Genomic DNA, 20,484 nt, shown 5'->3' with positions numbered 1-20,484 from the left:
TTCCAGGACTTACACCAGTGGGGCCCAACCCCTCCAGACTCCCCCTACCCCCAGTTCTCAGGCCTTCAGCCTCAGACTAAATTATACCACTGGCTTTCCTGATTTTCCAGCTTGCGAACACCAGATTATGGGACTTCCTGACCTCTATAACGTCATGAGCCAATTCCTATAATAAATCTCCTCTTATATATATATATTTACATATATCCTGTTGGCTCTGTTTCTTGGGAGAACCCTGACTGATACACCATGGGTCAAAGAAAAAAATGAAAAGAAAATTTATAAAAGTATTTTGAACTTAATGAAAATGAAAACACAATATGTCAAAATTTGTAGAATGTCGCTAGAGCAGTACATAAGGGAAAATTTATAGCACAAATGTCTATGCTAGAAAAGAAAAATTTCAAGCCAAACACCTCATCTCCCACCTTAAAAAACTAGAAAAAGAAGAGCAAATTACAATCAAAGTAAGAAGAAGAAAGGAAACAATAAAGACCAGAATGGAAATCAGTGAAATCTGAAAACAGAAAAACAAGAGAGAAAATCAGTGAAACCAAAAGCTGATTCTTTGAGAAGATAAATAAAATTGATAAAACTCTAGGTAGGCCAATACAGAAAAAAGAGAGAAGACATAAATTACCAATGAAATGAGAGTGGTAACATCACTACAGACCCTACAGATATTAAAAGGACAACAATGCAGTTTTATGAACAGCATCATGCCAATGAATCTAACAACTTAGATGAAATGGATGAATTCCTTATAAGACAAAAACTTCCAAAACTCCCTCAAGAAGAAATAGATGACCTAAACAGATCTGTATCTTTAATAGGCCTACATCTATTAAATAACTTGAATTTTTTTTTCTTTTTTTTTTTTATTCTTATGTTAATCCCCATACATTACATCTAAATAACTTGAATTTTTTGTTAGAAATCCTCCCATGAAGAAATCACCAGGCTCTGATGGCCTCACTGATTAAGACTATCAAACATTTGAGTAAGAACTATCAATTCTACAAAAATTTTCAAGAAAACTGAAGAGGAAAGAATACTTCCCAACTCATTCTATGAGGCCAACATGACCCTGATGCCAAAACTAGATAAAGACATTATAAGAAAAGGAAACTAGGGGCGCCTGGGTGGCTCAGTCATTTAGGCATCTACCTTTGGCACAGGTCATGATCCTGGAGTCCCAGGATGGAGCCCCGCATCAGACTCCCTGCTCAGCAAGGAGTCTGCTTCTCCCTCTGACTCTCCCCCATCTCGTGCTCTCTCTCTCTCAAATAAATAAAATCTTTTTTAAAAAAGGAAAGGAAAGGAAACTATAGACCAATATCCCCATAAGTGCAGATAAAAAATTTCTAAACAAAATGTTAGCAAATCAAGTCCAGCAATATATGAAAAAAGAATAATATATTATGGCCAAGTGGGATTTGTCCCAAGGATGCAAAGTTGGTTTAAAATTTGAAAATCAACATAACCTGCCATAATTAATTAACTGGGAAGAAAAAAAGACATCACCTTAATAGATGCAGAGAAAGCATTTGACAAAATTTAGCACCTGTTCCTGATAAAAATTCCAAATTAGGAATAGAAGGGAACACTTTATTAGAAAAAGGCATGCTACGGACTGAATGTTTGTGTTCCGCTCCGGATTCATATGTTGAAACCCTAATCCCTAAAGTGATGGTATTTGGAGGTGGAGTCTTTGGGAGGTAATTAGGTAATGAGGGTGGAGCCCTCATGAATGGGGTTAGTGCCATTATAAGAAGAGACACAAGAGAGATAATATCTCTCTCTCTCTCCACCATGTGTGGATATAGCAAGAAGGCATCCATCTGAAAACCAGGAAGAAGACCCTGACTAGGAACAAAATTGGACAGTGCCTTGATCTTGGATTTCCCAGCCTCCAGAAATGTGGGAAATAAATCTTTGCTCTTTAAGCCACCCAGTCTGTGACATTTTTGTCATAGCAGCCCAAGTTGACTAAAATAGGATAGCTGCAAAAAACCTACAGCTATTCCCCAAGATCAGAAGCAAGACAAAAATGTCTACTCTTACCAGTTCTATTCACCATTGTATTGGAGGTTCTAGCGAGTGCAATAAGGCAAGAAAAATAAATTAAAGGCTCCATATTGGAAAAGAAACAAAACTTCATAAAGGGAAAAGAAGTGAAATGATATGATCACTACGTAGAAAATTAGAACTTACTAAAAAGCTAAAACTAAAAAGTGAGTTTAGCAATGTTGCAGAGTACTAGGTGGATATATGAAAATCAGCTGTATTTCTATATAGTAACAACAAGTAATAGGAAATAGGATATGTTTTAAAGATTTATTTATTTATTTAAGAGAGCACAGATAGGAGGGGCAGAGGGAGAGAGAAACTTAAGCAGACTCTGTGCTAAGCGCGGACCTGGACATGGGGCTTGATCTCAAGACCCTAAGATCACGACCTGAGCCAAAACCAAGAGTTGGGCGCTTAACTGACTATGCTACCCAGGTGCCTGGAAATAGGATAGTTTCATATGCCATTTACAGTACCATCAAAAAACATTGAATACTTTCATTTCAGTGTTATTCATTTCATTTCATATTCAATGCTATTGAATAAATCTGACAAAAGATGTGCAAGAGTTGTACACTTAATACTACAAAGTGCTACTGAAACGAAGTGAAGACTTTAGTAAATGGAAAGAGCTCACAGCTCAGAAGACTTAATATTATTAAGATGTCATTTCTCCACAAATTGATCTATATATTTAACACAATCTCTGTCAACATCCCACTCTTTTCTGTAGAGATTAGCAAGCTGATTTTGAACTTCATAGGGAAATACAATGGATTAGAATAGCCTCAACAGCTCTGATACAGAAAAAAATCTGGAAGGCTAACACTACCTGAAAGGCTAACACTACCTGATTTGAAGACTTACTACAGAGCCACAGTAATCATGACAGTATGGTATTGGCATAAAGATAGACAAGTAGATCAATGTTCCAGAATAGAGAATGCAGAAATAAATGCACATGTATACAGACAAGTGATTTTTGATAAGGTTTCAAGACAATTCAGTGGAGAAAGGATAGTCTTCTCAACAAAAGATTCTGAAACAACTGGATATCTATATTCGGAAAAACTTTAGTCCATACCTCACATGACATAAAAAAAGTCAACATAGAATAGATCATACACCTAAACATAAAACCATAAAACTTCTAAGGAAAACAGAAAATTTTTGTGACCTTGGGCTAGGCAAAGAGTACTCATAGATGACATGATCCAGACAGAAAATAAATTACATAAATTGACTTCACGAAAATTTAAAACATTTGCTCTTTGAAAGACACTGTTAGGAGAATGAAAAGAGAAGCTACAGTCTGGGAAAAAGTAATTGCTAAGCATGTATCTGATAAAGTATGTCGTATTAGAGTTCTCCAAACTCTAATATCAAGATAGAGAGAGAGAGAGAGATAAGAGATTTATTGTAAGAAATGGCTCAGATCAGCAAGTCCCATGATCTGCCTTCTGCAAGCCAGAGAACCAGGAAATCCAGTAGAGCAATTCAGTCTGAGTCAGAGGCCTGAAAATCAGGAGCTCCAATGTCTGAAGCAGGAAAAGATGGACATCTCAGCTCAAGAAGAAAGATAATTTGCCCTTCCTCTGCCTTTTTTGTTCTTTTTGGGCCCTCAATGGAATGGGGGATGCATTCCCCCCACACACACATTGGTGAGGACAGATCTGTACTCAGTCTACTGATTCAAATGCTAATCTCTTCTGGAGACACCCTCATAGAAACACCCAGAAATAATGTTTTACCAGCCCATCAGCTTGACACACAAGATTAACCATCACATACATGCAGTATGTAAGGAATTCTCAAAACCCAAGACTAAGAAAACAAACAACTCAGTAATAAAATGGGCAAAATATTTGAGCAGACACTTTCCCAAAGAAGATACAGGGATGTCAAAAAAAAAAAAAAAGTACATAACTAAGATGCTGATCATTAGTCATTAGAGAAGTATAAATTAAATCCACAATGTGTACCCCTTAGAATGGCTATAATCACAAAGACTGACCATACCAAAGGTTGGCAAAGATGTGGAGCATCTAGAACTCTCTTACCCCGCTGGTGAGAGTGTGAAATGGTACAACCACTTTGGAAAACAATTTAGCAGTTTCTTAAAAAGTCAAACTTCGACTCAACACATGACCTTGTAATCACGCTGGTAAAAAGAAAGCTTACATGCATACCAGGATTGATGTGTGAGTGTTCACAGCAGCTTTATTCCATCCCCAAACTAGAATCAACCCAAATCTCCATCCACAGGTGAACAGATGGAGCGTGGTATATCCATAAAATAGAATAGGACTCAGCAACACAAAGGAATGATCTATTCATATACGTGACGTGGATTGAATCACAAAACAATTATTCTGGCTGAAAGAAGCCAGACAAATAAAATCTTTAAAAAGGTGGGGGGGAGGCGCGCCTGGGTGGCTCAGTTGTTAAGTGTCTGCCTTTGGCTCAGGTCATGATCCCAGGGTCCTGGGATCAAGCCCCACATCAGGCTCCCTGCTCAACCAGGAGCCTGCTTCTTCCTCTCCCACTCCCCCTGCCTGTGTTCCCTCTCTAGCTGTCTCTGTCTCTGTGTCAAATAAATAAATAAAATCTTTAAAATAAAAAAAAAAAGAAGCCGGTGTTCACTTCAGCAGCACATATACTAAAAAAAAAAAGAAGCCAGACAAAAAAGAATATATACTGTGTGATTCCATTTATTTAAAACTCTAGAAAAAACAAAATAATTTCTAGTGAGAGAAAGTGTATCAGTGATCGCCTGGGGAGTGGGTTGGGAGGAAGAGATCACAAAGGGATTACAAGGAAACTCTTGGAGGTGATGTAAAAGTGTAAGGAGGGAGAAAGAAAAAGAGTGAAATGACTCCAAAGAAAGTTTACATAAATTGCTTTAGCCTGTGTACCTCTGACTGTGAAACTTGAATCTTGACACTTCATTCTCAAGAATGTAAAAGGTAGGGGAAAGGGCTGCTTTTTTAGGGGCGGGGAGGGAGACTCTTTTTTTAAAGATTTTATTTATTTGAGAGAGAGAGAGCAGAGCAAGAAAGAGAGCATGAGCAGGGGCAGAGGGAGGGGCAGAGGGAGAGGTAGAAGCAGACTCCCCACTGAGCAAGGAGCCCCATGCAGGACTCGATCCCAGGATCCTGGGATCAGGACCTGAGCCAAAGGCAGACCTTAACCAACTGAGCACCCAGACACCCTGGGAGAATCTTAATATATTGGCTTCCCCCACACCTTATTTACACATTTCTTAGATGCCTGGTATATCCCCCCTTTTTAATAATATTTGCCTGGATTTTGATGGGGTCAACATGTTTTCTAAGCCCCCGTAACCTTAGAACTACCAGGTGAATCAGGATAAACGTTATCTACAACTCTAAAGCATCTGTGAATTTCTCTAACGCGTATTCCCCACCCTCCAGAAGAAAGTCTTTGCAAGATGGACATTTGGGAATCTCTCCTGCTGTGTCCTGAAAATGCTGGGAGTTGGAGATGGCCCCGCAGTCCTGACAACTCAAAACCAAACCTTTTCTTCTTATGTCCTTAGTCTGCTAAGAAGTAGAAACATTAAATAAACCAAGTTCAGTGCCTTGGGTTTTGGAGGGAAATCGTCCTTCCAGGGTAGGGAAAGATATCAGTCCATTGCCAAGCAGTTTTAGACAAAAGCATTTTCCTCCTAATGATCCTCAAGAACTGGTGATTATGGAAGGAGAGATGAAGTTGTCAGGATACATTTGGGAACTATACCCAGCAGCTGTAAAATGAGAGAGCAGGATGGGGTGCCCTCCCCAGTTCCCCTCCGGCGTATACTTCTGTCATTCTAGCGACAGGGACTGGCCCAGACTTTAGTTCTGCCTCTACCATGAGTGTCCACGGTAACACAGATGGACGTCATCCCACTTCATGAGTTCAATAAAGACAATAAACTCTGATAAAAAGCCACATATTTCAAACTTCTGTGCTTAAAAAAACAATACAGCTCGGATACTGGCTTTGCACCCTGGGTCCCAGGAGGGTGCTGCTCACTCATGCCTGGTCATCAGACAGTTGCCTGAGGGCATGAGCGTGGCAGCCTCTCTGTGCCTCCCAGAAGCACCAGCTCAGTGGAAGCAGGTGGCCGCCTTCTGCCCTGCATCTTCTCACTGACCCGGCATATATGTGGGTCAAGCCAGAACTCAGTCCAGATCGTTTACTGACGTGTCCTCAGTGCCAGCCCTGTGCTTTTAATAGAGAATGGAGCAAGCCACATAGGGAAAGCAGCACGGAGAATTCTCCCCTCCCATTCGCCCCAAGCTGGGCATCTCTTAAAGATAGAGAAGTTTGCTGCCCTGCTCCTTTTTTTTTTTTTTTAAAGATTTTGTTATTTATTTGCCAGAGACACAGTGAGAGAGGGAACACAAGCAGGGGGAGTGGGAGAGGGAGAAGCAGGCTCCCCGCGGAGCAGGGAGCCCGATGCGGGGCTCGATCCCAGGACCCTGGGATCATGACCTGAGCCGAAGGCAGACGCTTAACGACTGAGCCACCCAGGCGCCCCTGCCCTGCTCCTTTTAAATACTGATTTTCTTCCTTCTGTTCATCTGGTTATCCTCAGGCTTTGGGAAATAGAGAGTTGCAAACACAAAACTCTGCTCACTGTCCCTACAGCTCCCCCAACCGCCCACCCTCACTTCCCTAGAGCTCCACTCAGGTGTCCCCTTATCCATGAGGCCCTCCCTGACTAGCCCCGTAGCAGTTAGTAACCTCCCAGCATCCCCCTCCCCATCCCATTTGTAACACGTGTCCTCCCCTGGCGTGTTAGATACTAACTTGTTTGTCTAACGCCCCGTTCCTCCCTCTAAAATTTAAGTACTGTGAGAAGCAGTGCCTGGGGCTATGCCTGCTCAGTGAATCTTTGCTCCGTGAGTGAATGGTTACGAATAGGCAGCCAAGGGGACCATCAAGAGCAGTTTTAATTCCATGAGATCTTTGCCTTTTGTGCTGCCTATGGGGCCTAGCTTGGTTCTGGTGGGGTGATATTTCCTGGGAGGAGACACTCAGCAGAGCTTCTGATATGTCCACCCTTCCCTTTCCTGCACAGGGGAATATAACACACACAACGGTCCCTCCACGCCAGCGAAAGAGGGAGACGCAGACAGGCCGCACCGGGCCTCCGACGGGAAGCTCCGAGGCCGCTCCAAGCGGAGCAGTGACCCATCCCCAGCAGGGGACAATGAGATCGAGGTAACTCCAGACTGCCTGCTTGACTGGGTGAATGTAATCTCCACCTGTGGCCAGAACAGGAGCGTGGGGAGCAGAGTTCTGTCCACGCACACAGGGGAGAATGGCCCTTTGTGTCCACAAAGCTCTATAATGGAGGAAAGAACACTTGATGGGAAGATAGAGAATTGTGCGGGGCGCCTGGGTGGCTCAGTTGGATAAGTGACTGCCTTCGGCTCAGGTCATGATCCTGGAGTCCCGGGATCGAGTCCCGCATCGGGCTCCCTGCTCGGCGGGGAGTCTGCTTCTCCCTCTGACCCTCCTCCCTCTCATGCTCTCTGTCTCTCATTCTCTCTGTCTCAAATAAATAAATAAAATCTTTAAAAAAAAAAAAGATAGAGAATTGTGTTGGCCGTAAGGAAGCACTGTTGACAGACCAGGCTAGGAAAAGTGACCTTGGAGATAGGAAATAACATAAAACACAGGTTCTCAAATGTAGGCAGCAGCAGAATCACCTGGAGGCCCATGAAAACCCAGACTTCTGCGCCCCACACCCAGAGTTTCCAATTCGGTAGATTCAGGGGCGGGGAGGGGGGAAGGGGGCTGAGAATTTGCATTTCCGGCAAGTTACCAGAACGTACTGATGCAGCAGGGTTGAGAACCACACTTTGAGCGGCCCTGGTAAAGACACCAGTGGGCAGTGGACCTTCCCAGCTGGGTTAGAGGGTTCTTAACCCTGGCTACATAAGAGTATCACCTGGGATGCTTTTTAAAATGCAGGTGCCCAGGCCCCATCCCAGACTAATTATAAGTACACATCGCAAGGGAGTTCTTAGACAGTAGCTCACAACCTGAGCTACACCTTAGAATCTCCTGGGGAGCACTGAGAACCATCATTCTTAAGCTGCACCCCAGACCAGTGAAATCCAATTCCCTGAGGGAGGGACAAAGGCATCAATATTTTAAAGCTCCCCAGGCGATTTCCAGTGCACAGCCCAGGCTGAGAAGGGCTGGTCTGCCAATCTTTATTGTAATAAAGCAAGTGGAGAATTATTGGTCAAGCACTGACATTTTCCCAAACAAACAAAAAAGAACCGCGTGCATGAGAGAAGGGGGGAAGGGTACTAGTGGGGACAGAGGCAAAACAGATGCCCCAAAAAACAGATGGAAGCAACCGATCAATATCTAGGGAGAAAAAAATGGGCATGTTCGTTAGTTCATACTTCTTCACCAAAGGCAGAAATATAGGAGGGCAGATCTGTTGGCTTGAGTGCACTATGGGTGTATGGGCAATATTGTCAAAGTCCGGTCCATGCCAAGGGATCTGAATGCATCACCATCCCATCTCTGTTCATAATCCTGTACAATGTGTGCAGCAACTACAAAGCTCAGCCCACAAACTCAGATGTGTTAAGAAATACCATTTTCATCATTTCCTTAAAGTCAATGTAATTTTGTCTCTGAGCCCCCATCCCATCAGGGTGGTTAAGAAGCTCCACCTCATTATTGGGGCCCCTTGCCCCCAGAATGGTATGAGAATCTCAGCGCTCAAGTGGTCTCAGAAGACAGAATAAGAGCCCCTCATGTCCAGGATTTGAGGTGGTGGCTCCTCCCTTCCTCGTTGTCAGTACCCGCCGTGGTCAATGAGAGTCCAGCCAGGCTCTGGACTTCTGGGTTTCCGTGCCATACACTGGGTGTAGAAATGAAGATGGGAACCTTGGAGTAGGAGATACAATCCTTTGGTTGCAAGCAACAGAAACCAGTTCTGGTTACTTAAGTAAAATGGAATTTACTGAGAGGGAACAACATGGAGAGAAAGTCATAAAACCAAGGTTAGAAGAACAGTAACAAACACAGGCCGTGCTGAGGAATCTCGGGAACCTTGAGAATGCTGCCTCTACTAGAGAGTAAACTGTGTGAGATTCTAGAGCCACTTGACATAGTGTCTGATTCCAAGGAGACAGCATCCCACTGGCCTGGCTCAGGCTTGCCCTTGATTGACAGTTCCACCAAGAGAGCACACAGGGGAAAAGAAAACCAGAGTGCTCTTATCGGGCCGGGATGGATGCTGGGTGCCCAACAACAAATACCCACCCCCAGGGCTATCGAGATTTAGCCAGCGCTCACTAGTAGAGCTGTACTAGTTAGCCAGTATTCACCAGTCGGGTTGGTAGTTCTTGTTTATGGCCAATGTCTGTTCCAGCTGTCCCAGAAGGTGTTGAATATTTTGAAGACCGCGCTTGTCTCCTGCCCTTGGTCAGCCTCCTGAGGTAGACCAGCAGCCATCCCCGCTGAGAGCTTGCCCCCCTGGGGACCTGCCACGGAACTAGCATCCTCACTGCTCATGGGACGGCTCCCAGCCAAGGGATTTGTTCTCGCTTTTCCTCTAATTCTCGAAGCCCTCTCCTTCCAATACCGAGGAGACTTTACACTATCCCCTCAGCAGGATTAGGCCTTTGCAAAAGGCTAGAAGAAAATCCGTTTGCCTCAGGTTGTCTTTGCTTTTTCTGCCTCCCCCTATTTCTGAGGATTTCCTGCAGCTTCACGTGCAGATCTAAGGAAATCACCAAGAGCAGTGCATACATTAATGTCTTTTTTTTTCTTTCACTATTCAGTCACTTAACGTGGCTTCTGCTCTTGGTAGGGGTGGGGGTGGAGAGACATTTTCCGCTAAACTGAGAAGGCAGCGGGGGTGGCGTGGAAGTCGGGGATTATGGGGCAATATCATTCTGGAAACCTCTGCTTCTCGATTCCGGAGGAAAGAACTGCTGGGCAAGAACAGTTGAAAAGGTGCGAGCTGTGTTTCACTTCCATGCTTAATGTCAGCATGGAGGGTTTGCCCCGGTCACCCCTCCTGAGTCTTTGGCGGTGTTGCTAATGACGGAAGCCCACGAGAGAGAAGTTATGTAGAGAAGTGGAAAGGAGAGAACTTCTGAGTGTAGATTAGTTAAAATCCCTCGACTGCAGGTGCCAGAAACCAACTTGAGCTAGCTTAAGTGAAAAAGCAGAAGTTATTTTAGGGATACCAAGATTCTTTCAGAACCCCAGGGCAGGGGACAGCGGAGTGTCAGCAAGATACTGGAAGCAGGAGGTAGACGGGGCAAGGAAGTGCGTTTTCGCCTTCGCTCCCCACGCAGCACAGCGCAGGTGCTAGAATCCCCGACGACCGACCGACCGACCGACGACCGACCGACCGACCGACCGCGGTATCTTTTCAGCGCAGGCGCGAACTGGTTCCTGGGCTCTACCCTCCTCCAGCCTTGCTCTGCCTCTGACTGAAACCAGGTCCTGGAAGAGTGTGGGGTGGTCTTTCCATCTTTCATCCCTCTCTTCCCTGGAGACTGGCCCTCCCTGCCCTTCAGATCACGTGGCCGCCAACTGCCATTCAAAGATGAGGAATGTCTTTCTAGGTTCCAATTTCAAGTTTCCAAGGAAAGGCCTCTGACTCCATTGGGATTAGGGGCTTTCCCTGGCCCAAACCACAGTGGGCTAAGGAGTAGGGTCACGTGCAGAATAGCCACCAGGAACCTACCCACAATGGATCTAGGGCAGGGGAGGGAGACAAACTTTCTTCTTCAGAGGGAATGTAGTAGGTCAATGAATGGAGTCAGCATTCAATTTGAAAATATTCACTGATTTTTTAAAATTTCCTTACCAAAATTTCCCAGTTTCACTGATCCAACTGAGTTAGTTCAGATAAACTAGGACTTAGCATATTGAAACCCAGAAGCCCTCCTTAAAAACAGTAGTTGTCAGACTTTTTTTTTTTTAACCGTGACCCATAATAAGAACTACACTTAACACCATAACCCAGCACATACGCACACATAACTATAACTAGACCCCAAAACTCACAAAATAACACTCAGATCTGCTGATTGCTTTGAAAACCCCTGCACTAACTGACCTTTTCCTCCTACAGACCACCCTTCCCTTTCCTGTTAAAAGTATGGCAAAGGCCCGTGTGTAAGTACAGCTGTTTACCTCCAGAGAGTTTTCCAGGATGGCCCACTCGAGATGGCAGACTGCGTAGGTGCCTTTGGCTCCCACCCCCAACACCAGCTATATACACAGTCAGGCCCTTTGCTCTTAAACGCAGTGATCACCAGGAAAACCAACAATGTGAAAAATAAGGCCGGGATAAGGTAATAGGACAGTGACAGGTAATTTAAGAAACAGGAATGTAGGAAAATGATGATTGGTTTTCTTATAAGGATCCAAAGGAGCTCTTGAATCCATAAGACAAGAAATGGAGGTTCTTGGGAAGGAATTACTCAGAGACAAAACAGGAGTCACTGGAAAGTTTTAAAATGACAGAATCAGAAGCTTAATAGAAGGGTTGGGAGGAAATGTTTAAGAAAGCCCCCAGAACACAGATCAAAAAGACAAAATTATAGAAAATATATTTTTTTAAGTTATAAGCCTTATCCATCAAAAAATGTCTAATTTGACTGTCAGAAATTCCAGCAAGAGAAAACAGTGGAAAAGGTAGGAGGAAATCATTTAAAGAAATAAGATTGAAAATGCTAGGTGCTAAAGAGTATGACTGCCAAAAGGCCACACCTAGGTATATCCTCATGGAACTTGAGGATTGCTAATATAAAGATCCTAAAGTATCCAAGTGGGGAAAAAAAGCAAAACCTCCATAGGACTGAAGATCAATGAAACATCACACTTCTCACCAGTCACACTGGACATGAAGCTAATGGAGGAATGCTTTCCAACATCTAGAGGACATTATTTTCTAATTGGAATTCTGTCCCCAGAGGTTCCATAAAGCAAAATCAAGATAGATCAGATGTGTAGGAATTCTACTTTCTAAGCACCTTTTCAGAAGAAGCAGCTTAAGGATGTACTCAAGCAAAACAAGGAAGAAAACCAAGAGAGAGGGGCACCTGGGTGGCTAAGCTGGTTAAGCATCCAAGTCTTGTTTCAGCTCAGGTCATGATCTCGGGTGCCTGGGTTGGAGCCCCAAGTTGAGCTCTACACTCAGCGCAAAGTTTGCTTGTCCCTCTCCCTCCTCTTCTGCTCCTCCCCACTTGCACTCCTCCCCGCCTCGTGCCTGTGCTCACTTGCTCTCTCTTAAATATAAAATAAATAAAATCTTTAAAAAAAGAAAGAAAGAAAAGAAAACCAAGAGAGAGACTTGGGATCTAGGAAACGGTGGATCTCGCCTGGAAATGCGATAAAAGGACGTCTCAGGATACTAGCTCTGCAGTGAGCCTGAAGATGATCCAGTGCACACTGGAACATTCTGTCACCGAGGAGAAACATCTCTGATACAGAGAGTGTGGCCGAATTTGAGATTCTAATGAAGACACATCATTGGAAACAAGAAAAGAATTAAAGCAATTAATAAACTCCTGCAAAAACAAAAAGTTATTCCAGACAGGCATGGCTCCCATGTGAACAAACCGGGATATGGCATGATTTTAATTGAGAAGGACCACAGGAAAGACATGACCTTAATGGGAGGAACGATCTCCTGAAAGTGGCTCTGGGATTAGGACGCTGGACACACAGAGAAGGAAGCAAAATCCCAGCAGGTTCCTTGGCTCTGCAGTGAACAGTAATCACAAGATGTGAGTGTTCTTTACTGTTTACCAACTTTGAAAACCAAGATCTAGACAGAGCACAGAAAATTGAAGTACAGCCCTGAAACCAAAAGCATGAAGCAGTCTATCCACGTTGGCAGTGGGAAAGGAATGGTAACGCTGCTCAAATCGGAGAGAGGAGGAGGTGGGGGAGGGGGTGAGGACACCAACAGCCATAATTTTGCATGGGGGATTTACTGTTTCAGCCGGGGAGAGTGTCCAAAGTGGATGGTCTTGGAACTAGAGGGGCTCACATAGGTGAAAAATGTAAAGTCCTGGAGAAATGAGGGACATTACCATGAGCTAAACCCTCATCTTTTGCATTACTCAGTCAAGAGCTATTGTCTGAAGTTGGCAAACTGGTAAATAAAGAAGGCATAAAGTATGTTACTTAGAGTTATGGAGGTAATCACCAGAATTGCTAAAAATGGGAGCGTTGAGAAGTAGTTGGGCTTACGGTGAGCTGTGAATGCAAAAAAAAGGTAGTACTTCATTTTTTCAAGTGAGTTATATGATTTTTATTGTTGTTTTTGGCCTGAACTCCTCCATTTTGGAGCTTTTATGTGGAAGGCAAGAACAGGCTTCTTGGTTCTGGCATTCTCTGGGTTGACAGGAGCCCAAAAGTGGTCATCAGAATACTTTACACAGCTGAGGTTGGATGGGGACCCAGTGACACATCAGTGAGTCACATGTTTTATAACTTAAAGATAATGTTTTTCAAGATTTCTTTCTCCTCCCGGGGAATTAATTTCTGCAGACATTAAGTCAGATGCAAGCAAGTCCATTTGTCTCCATTCTCTTCCTCTCTTTCATCACAGCGTGTGTTCGTGTGGGATTTGGATGAGACAATAATTATTTTTCACTCCTTACTCACCGGGACTTTTGCATCCAGATACGGGAAGGTAAGAATCCATTTTGTCTCTTCTCTCTCTCTGTCTGTTGTTTTTTTTTTTTTTTTTTCCAACATGACAGTCTGTCCAGCTGGTTTGTCCTGGGAATTGTGGGGGCAGTTTATGACGCGGCTTCTCCAACAAAAGCTGCCCCTCTGGGTCAGTCTGGGTTTGAGAGCTCCTATGGAATGTTCCCTCGACATGTGAAAATTTAATTAGCTTCCCCTTCTGTCGTCCCCCATGCCGTTCTTCCAACACATGAAGTGTTCAGCATCCACTTGATAGGATATAAGCTCAGAGTCTTCAGCTGTCTCCCTCCTAAGAGGGCAAGGATACATTGCAGCCAGAAACAGTAATCTTAGCTAAAAAACAAGGTAAAGTATTTTTCTAGTTCCCTGCTGTTTATCTTAGTGTCTCCAGCAGATGAATTCCATTTTCCTTCCATTTTTCTGAGACGAGGGGGAGGCATTTTGTCCTCTCCGGCGTGGACCTTAGCAACAGTTTTGCAAACGTATCATGGACAAAGTATGTCAGGGAACCATCCAGTTAGAATTCTGGGCAAATGCTATCGGCTGAGTGGTGGTGAATGGAAGAAACACTGAAACCACCCTCATAATGCAAAAGTGAACCCAGCTACTAACACCCAAAGCCTGCCGATTCTCTGCATTCGTCCTGTTGGCTTCCCAGCAAACCACATGTGGAGGCCGTCCCTTTGGGGAGACAGGTGGGGGTGGAGGGGCAGAGCTTTGGAGAACAGGCAAGCTCTCATCTCGTCCGAGGCGACCGACCTGTTGGCAGCTGCTTCCACGCATGGGTAGGAACCATGAGACTCACCAGCGCCTGGAAAATATTTCTGTTTCTGTTTAGAGACCAGAAATATGATTTGACATCACCTCATGGCTTTTCCAGCTGCTCGTGTTTTTATGGGGGTTATAACAAGCTGGATGTGTAATTAGCAAGATAGATTTATCATCTGCCATTATGTTGTAGAGAATACAAAAATGGTGTCGGTGGTGCAGAAATCTCTTGCCATGTTAATATGTCTAGCAGTGCCTACGGGTAATCCGGCGTGCGTTCTTGCACTGAGCACAGCTTAGGTAAAGGATGGCAGAGTCCAGAGCTGCTGAAAACACCAGAGTGGACTTGGCAGCAATTGCAAAAAGTGGGGCCGTCCCAAAGGGGCTGCAGTAGTGAGATCCCCACTAAGTCTGGGTGTTTTGGGGTTTTTCTAACTACCCCGGTAAAGCCCCCACCCGCTAAAAAGCATGCCTCCCCCCTTCTTGCCCTTGGAGATAGCCCACTCTGAAGTCCTACAGCTGCTTTGCAACAGCTGGGCTCTCGTGGATTGTGTAGGGCTGTGTAATCTTGGGGATGGTCTTTTTGTCTGTATCACCACCATTCCTGAAACCAAACTGTGGGCATCCTCAAGACAGGGACAAAGCCCAGAGCACCTTTCTGAGCCCGTGCAACCTGATCCTCTCTCCAACCCTACCACCTAATCCCAGCCACCTCCACCTCCAGCTGTCGATCTTGCCCTTTATAGCTGCCTACGGGGTGGGGGGAGGGGGGCTCATCCTACAACACAAGCCTAGTCATGTCACTTCCCTGCTGGAAAATGGTCACTGGCCTCCCCATGGACAAACCCTAATCCCAGTCTCCCAAGGCCCTTCATGAGCTGGTTCCTGCCCCGTTCTGCAGCCCTGCTTCCCGCTACTCATCGTAACTTGCTTTCTGTCTGTCCTCAAACCTGGCCACGTTCTCTTCCATCTCCGCTGGGTCTCTCCCAGGAAGCACCGGGTGCAGAGTAGGGAAGTGAGACGGGGGAGGGGAGGCGGCCAATACACTTGGCATAAAGAGTTACTGCTGCAGTTGACTAGGGCTCAGTCCCTCCTGCAGCCCCTGGAAGACTCTGTAGAACACGCTTCCGAGTGGACCCACCAACGAGTGAGGGTGCTGGGATATTTATCTGCATCTTCCCTTCCATCATAGGTTGAGGGCTTCTGCTAGAGTATTACCTCCCTGCACTTCTGGCCTGCCCCAAGAAAGCCATAGAGCACGGTGCTCACAATTGAAAGCCTTTGCGTGTACAGGAATGGCCACAGCTGAGGGGCTGTGGGGAAGGGACACCCTGGAAGCCTCTGCTGTAATCTGGAATGTTCTAGCATGTTCTTTTACTAGATGAAATCTTACTTTCAGTTCTCATTTTAAATGTAGCTTCCTTCAAGAGGACTTTGCTAACCACTCTCCTTTATCTAAATTGCAGCTCTCCCTATTACTGAGTTTTTCATCTATAATTATGCACTCACTGTCTGTCTCCCTTCTAGGTTATAGGTACCATGAGGGCAGGGTCTGTGAACACTTTTTTACCTACCCAGCCAAACAGTGCCTGGGCCAGAATTGCTCAATAAATATTTGTTGCATGAACAAGTCAGGACGATCCTCTAGAATGAAAGCTACATGATGACAGGCACATTTTTTGCCCTGTTTTGTTCATTGCTTTATCCCCAGTGCACAGAACAGAACCCCCCACTTAGAAGGCTTCAAATAAATATTTGTTGAAGGAAGGAAGGAAAATAGTATCAAAACAAAAAATGCCTAGCTGGTGGCCAACGACCAAATTCAGCCTGCAGACATTTTTGTTTGGCCCCTAGAGTGTTTGAAAAAATGTGAATTTGTCGCCAACATTAAAAAATCAGGAGACTGCACAGACCAAAACAATCCAGATTTCCAACTCTTCTTGAAATATTAGAAAATCTGGCAATCCTGCATTCTCATGTGGCAGCAATCAACAGGAGCTGAGTAGCGACTGGCCTTTTGTGGGGGAGCGTCTGCTCTGCAGCCCAAACACAGCCCCCACTTGGCCTGTTTAACCCACTTATGGGACCCTCGTGGCCTCACTGGCATCTGAGTTCCAACATCTGTCCTAGAATTTCAGAACCACAGAAGGTCGGAGTTGGAAGGACCTAGGAGACCAACATGCCCAAATAGTCTCCATGGCATAGGAGGAGAAACTGAGGCCCAGAGAGAGTAAGATCACCCAGGAGAGAATAAGAGTCGTATTTCAGGCTCACTTGCCTGCTTGTGAGCCCCCAGGATGCCCGGGGAAAACTGAGATGAGAAGCTCTTGGAGCATCCAAGTCCCCTGTGCCATGTTCACTCCAATTCTAGAATTCACCACTCCCTTCTCCGGCTCTCTCCCCTAGGTGAGGAGTGAGGGGCTTTTTTTATTTGCTAAAGCCAGGCACCCCAAGAGAGACCCAAAATAACCATGGCTTAAACAAAACAGTTTATTTCTTCCAAGTAACAGTCCAGGTGTGAGCAGCTCGAGCTGCTCCACCAGCATACACCAGCATCAGGCACCAAGCCCTGTATGTCCTCTGCCATCACAGAACATTGCCCTCATTGGCAAGATAAAACCTGCTCACCCCCAGGTGTATATTCCAGTCAGTGGGAAGGGGAAACAGGAAAAGGAGAATTTACCCCTCTTTATTTTACTTTATTTTTATTTTTCCCCCCTTCTCTGTTAAAGGCCAGACTCAGAATCTGTGTATGTATATGTATATGACATATCTGTATCTCATTTGTGTTCACATCGCATTGGCTGAAACTTGATCACATGGCCACATGTAGCTGCAAGGGAGTCTGGGAAATGTAGTCTGGTCACGTGCACCATTGAACTTCAGGAATTCTATTATTCTGGAGGGAGAAGGGAAGAATGGATATCGGAGGACAGCTAGCGTTTCCTAGCACAAAGTACCATCTAATAAGAAGAAGAACAGTGAAAGAGGAAAATGTTAAGGAAAAAGATCCTAGAGGGCAATCATATCCAAAGAGAGATCTGGGCTACAGCGATAAACTTGGAAGTCAGAGAAGTATCGAGGACCTAGAGGAACAGGAGTATGAGCCCCATTTTGCAGACAGAGTAACTGAGGCACAGGGAGATGATATAGTCAAGGTATTCATAATAGAACTAAAACACATGGTTTTGATTTTTGGCCCACAGCTCTTTCTCTTTGTGCTTTTTCCAGAAGCTACAGCTATGTGGAGCTCATTATTAATAGCTGGGATCAAGCAGGAGTCCATTTGAAGCATGGAGTGTTTAAGCTATAAAGGGTATTTACTGGATCACAATAATTGAAAAACTCAGAGGTACCTGGAATTCAGGTTGGGCTGGATCCAGGAGCACAAGCAATGTTCTCAGGGCTTGGTCTTTCTGTATCCCTCAGCCGACTTTCTCCATATAGCAACTCCCTGTCAGCAGTCCCAACTGAAAAAGACATACCTCCGGAATTCCAGCACAGTTCCCAGGCTTGAATCTCATTGGCCCAACCTCTGTGGCTCTGGTTAGCCAGCCTAGATCAAGAGCCGATGCCCAGAGAGAGTAGAGGAGCCAGGTCAGTTCTGTCCCAACCAAATGCACAGAATGGGGGAGGGATGTTTCCCAAAGGAAATTGAAATGCTCTTTCCAGAAGAGGGTGAGGACCATGGAGGTCCAGAATGGGTTCTGAAGGTCGAGACATCCTGTACATCCATGCCAAGGCCCAGTGGCTCTTTGCTTGTGGCCACTGCATTGAGCACTGTACAGGAAGCAGAAGTCATACCAATTGTGGTCCCAGCCAAAGGGGTAACTTGCTGTTTATTTTAGGAAATAAGACCATCAGAGCTGAAATGATTAAGGAATGATTCAAAACAGAGTGTTTGAATTTTCAAACAGAAACTGGGCTCTCTTCCTGTTCCCAATCAGAGGCATGTGCTGCTCGAGGCTGTCATCTCTCCACTTCCTTTCCACCTCTTCCTACCCAGTGCTCAGCGCCAGAGCCTCCCTTTGGTAGCTGTACCTCCCTCATCTTGTGGATCCATTAGAAATTCCCCGGAGAACTGGAGCAGCCAGCAGTCGCCCCCTCTTCCCTAACCTCTCCTCCTCCCACCTTGCTCCCAGCGGTCCCTGAACTCTATTTTTTCCAGCCCGGATTAGGCAAATGCAAGGTGGTCAGGAGCCTTTCTTTGCTGTGGCCAGGAAAGGACTCTAAGAGGGATTCATTGGCAGTCCACCCGCCCCGGGGTTCACAGCAGGTCGGCCCTGACTCCTCCTTTTGTGCCTTGCCTTCCAGGCAGCTCAGTACCCATTGGAAACTCAACTCCAGGACCAGTTGTGTGTGTCTTTTTAATAACAGCCTTCTGGAGATAGAATCCGTGTGCTCTACCTGTACGTTTCGGTCTGTACAATTCAGTGGTTTTTAGGATCTCACAGAGTTGTTCAGCCATCACTAGCATCTAATTTCAGCACGTTGTCATCACCCCAGAAAGAAACCCTGTGCCCCTTAGCGGTCACTCCCTGTTTCCCCCAGTCCCTGGCCACTACTAATCTACTTTTGGTCTCCATGGATTTGCCTCTTCTAGACATTTCTTATAAAATAAATTCAACAATATGTGGTCTTTTGTGACCAGCTTCTTTCACTTAGCATCCTGTTTTCGAGATCCATCCATGCTGTAGTGGGTACCTGTACTCCATCCCTTCTCATTGCCATGTGATTCTCCCTTGTATGGACTGTACTACATTTTGTCTGTCCCTTCATGAGTTGAGGGACAGCTGGGTTTGGGGCTCTTATGAATAATGCTGCTGCGAACATCTGAGGACCAACTTTTGCAGGGACACCTGTCTTCAGTTCCCTTAGGTATGTACCCAGGAGTGGAATTGCTGGGTCATATGGTAACTCTAGGTTTAACATTTTGACCAACTGCCAAACTGTTCTCTGGGATAGTTGCACCATGTTATGATCCCCTAAGCAGTGTGTAAGGGTTCCAATTTCTCCACCTCCTCACCAACACTTGTTAGTGTCTTTTTGGTTATAGTTCTCCCAGTGGGTGTGAAGTGGGATCTCATGGTGGTTTTGATTTGCATGTCCTTAATGACTAATTATGTTGACTAGTGATGTCTCATGTGTTTGTTGGCCATTTGTAGTATCTCTTTAGAGAAATATCTATTCAGATCCTTTGCCCACTTCTTTATATGTCTTTTTCTTATTGACTTCTAAGAGTTCTTTATATATTCTGGATATATATGTGATTTGCATTATTTTGCAACAGCAGGTAATGTGATTTGCAAATATGTTTTCTCCATTTGGTGGACTGTCTTTTCACTTTTTGGATGGTGTTCTTAGAAGTATTTGAAGGATTTCATGGGAGAAGGATTGAAATTAAATTTGAGAAAATGTAGCCAGGGAATGAGGCCTCATGGAGGAGCTCAGTGTTGAATAAAGACTTTAAGGGGGTCGCCAGGGTGGCTCAGTCAGTTAAACATCTGCCTTCGGCTCAGATCAGGATCTCAGGATCCTGGGGTCAAGCTCCACATTGGCCTCCCAGCCCAGCGGGGAGCCTGCTTCTCCCTCTCCCTCTGCCCATCCCCACCATTCATTCTCTCTCTCTCTCTCTCTCAAATAAATAAAAAAAATTAAAAAAAAAAAAAAGACTTGAAGTAGAGGAACAGATATCTGGTGGAAGAGCAGAGGGAGCGGCAAGTGCAAAGGCCCTGAGGCAGAAGTTTGCCTGGTGGATTTTAGGGACAGCAAGGAAGCTGACATGGTTGGAGCAGAGCAAGCAAGGAGGAGAGTAGTAATTCACCAGGCTTTTACTCTGAAGGCTTGCAGTAGAGGAAGGACAGGATCTGAGTTCTATTTCTAAGAATCCCTCTGGCTGCTCCCCTGGGGAGAGTAAACCACAGG

At 45.0% G+C, this 20,484-nt stretch overlaps 1 protein-coding gene across 1 annotated transcript in view; it reads left to right on the top strand.

Moving 5' to 3' along the window:
• EYA2 (EYA transcriptional coactivator and phosphatase 2) overlaps positions 1–20,484 on the top strand; it is a 209,175-nt gene that overhangs the window by 134,330 nt on the left and 54,361 nt on the right. The window contains exons 8-9 of the mRNA XM_081832260.1: positions 7,160–7,302; positions 13,691–13,774. Of these exons, the coding sequence (XP_081688386.1) occupies positions 7,160–7,302; positions 13,691–13,774 (227 nt within the window). The remainder of the gene's footprint in view (positions 1–7,159; positions 7,303–13,690; positions 13,775–20,484) is intronic.

This window comes from Leptonychotes weddellii, chromosome 10, assembly GCF_054177405.1.
Source record: "Leptonychotes weddellii isolate Sample4059 chromosome 10, ASM5417740v2, whole genome shotgun sequence".
NCBI lineage: Eukaryota > Metazoa > Chordata > Mammalia > Carnivora > Phocidae > Leptonychotes > Leptonychotes weddellii.
Note: the sequence above shows the minus strand (reverse complement) of the source record. Positions and strands in the feature narration are given on the sequence as shown.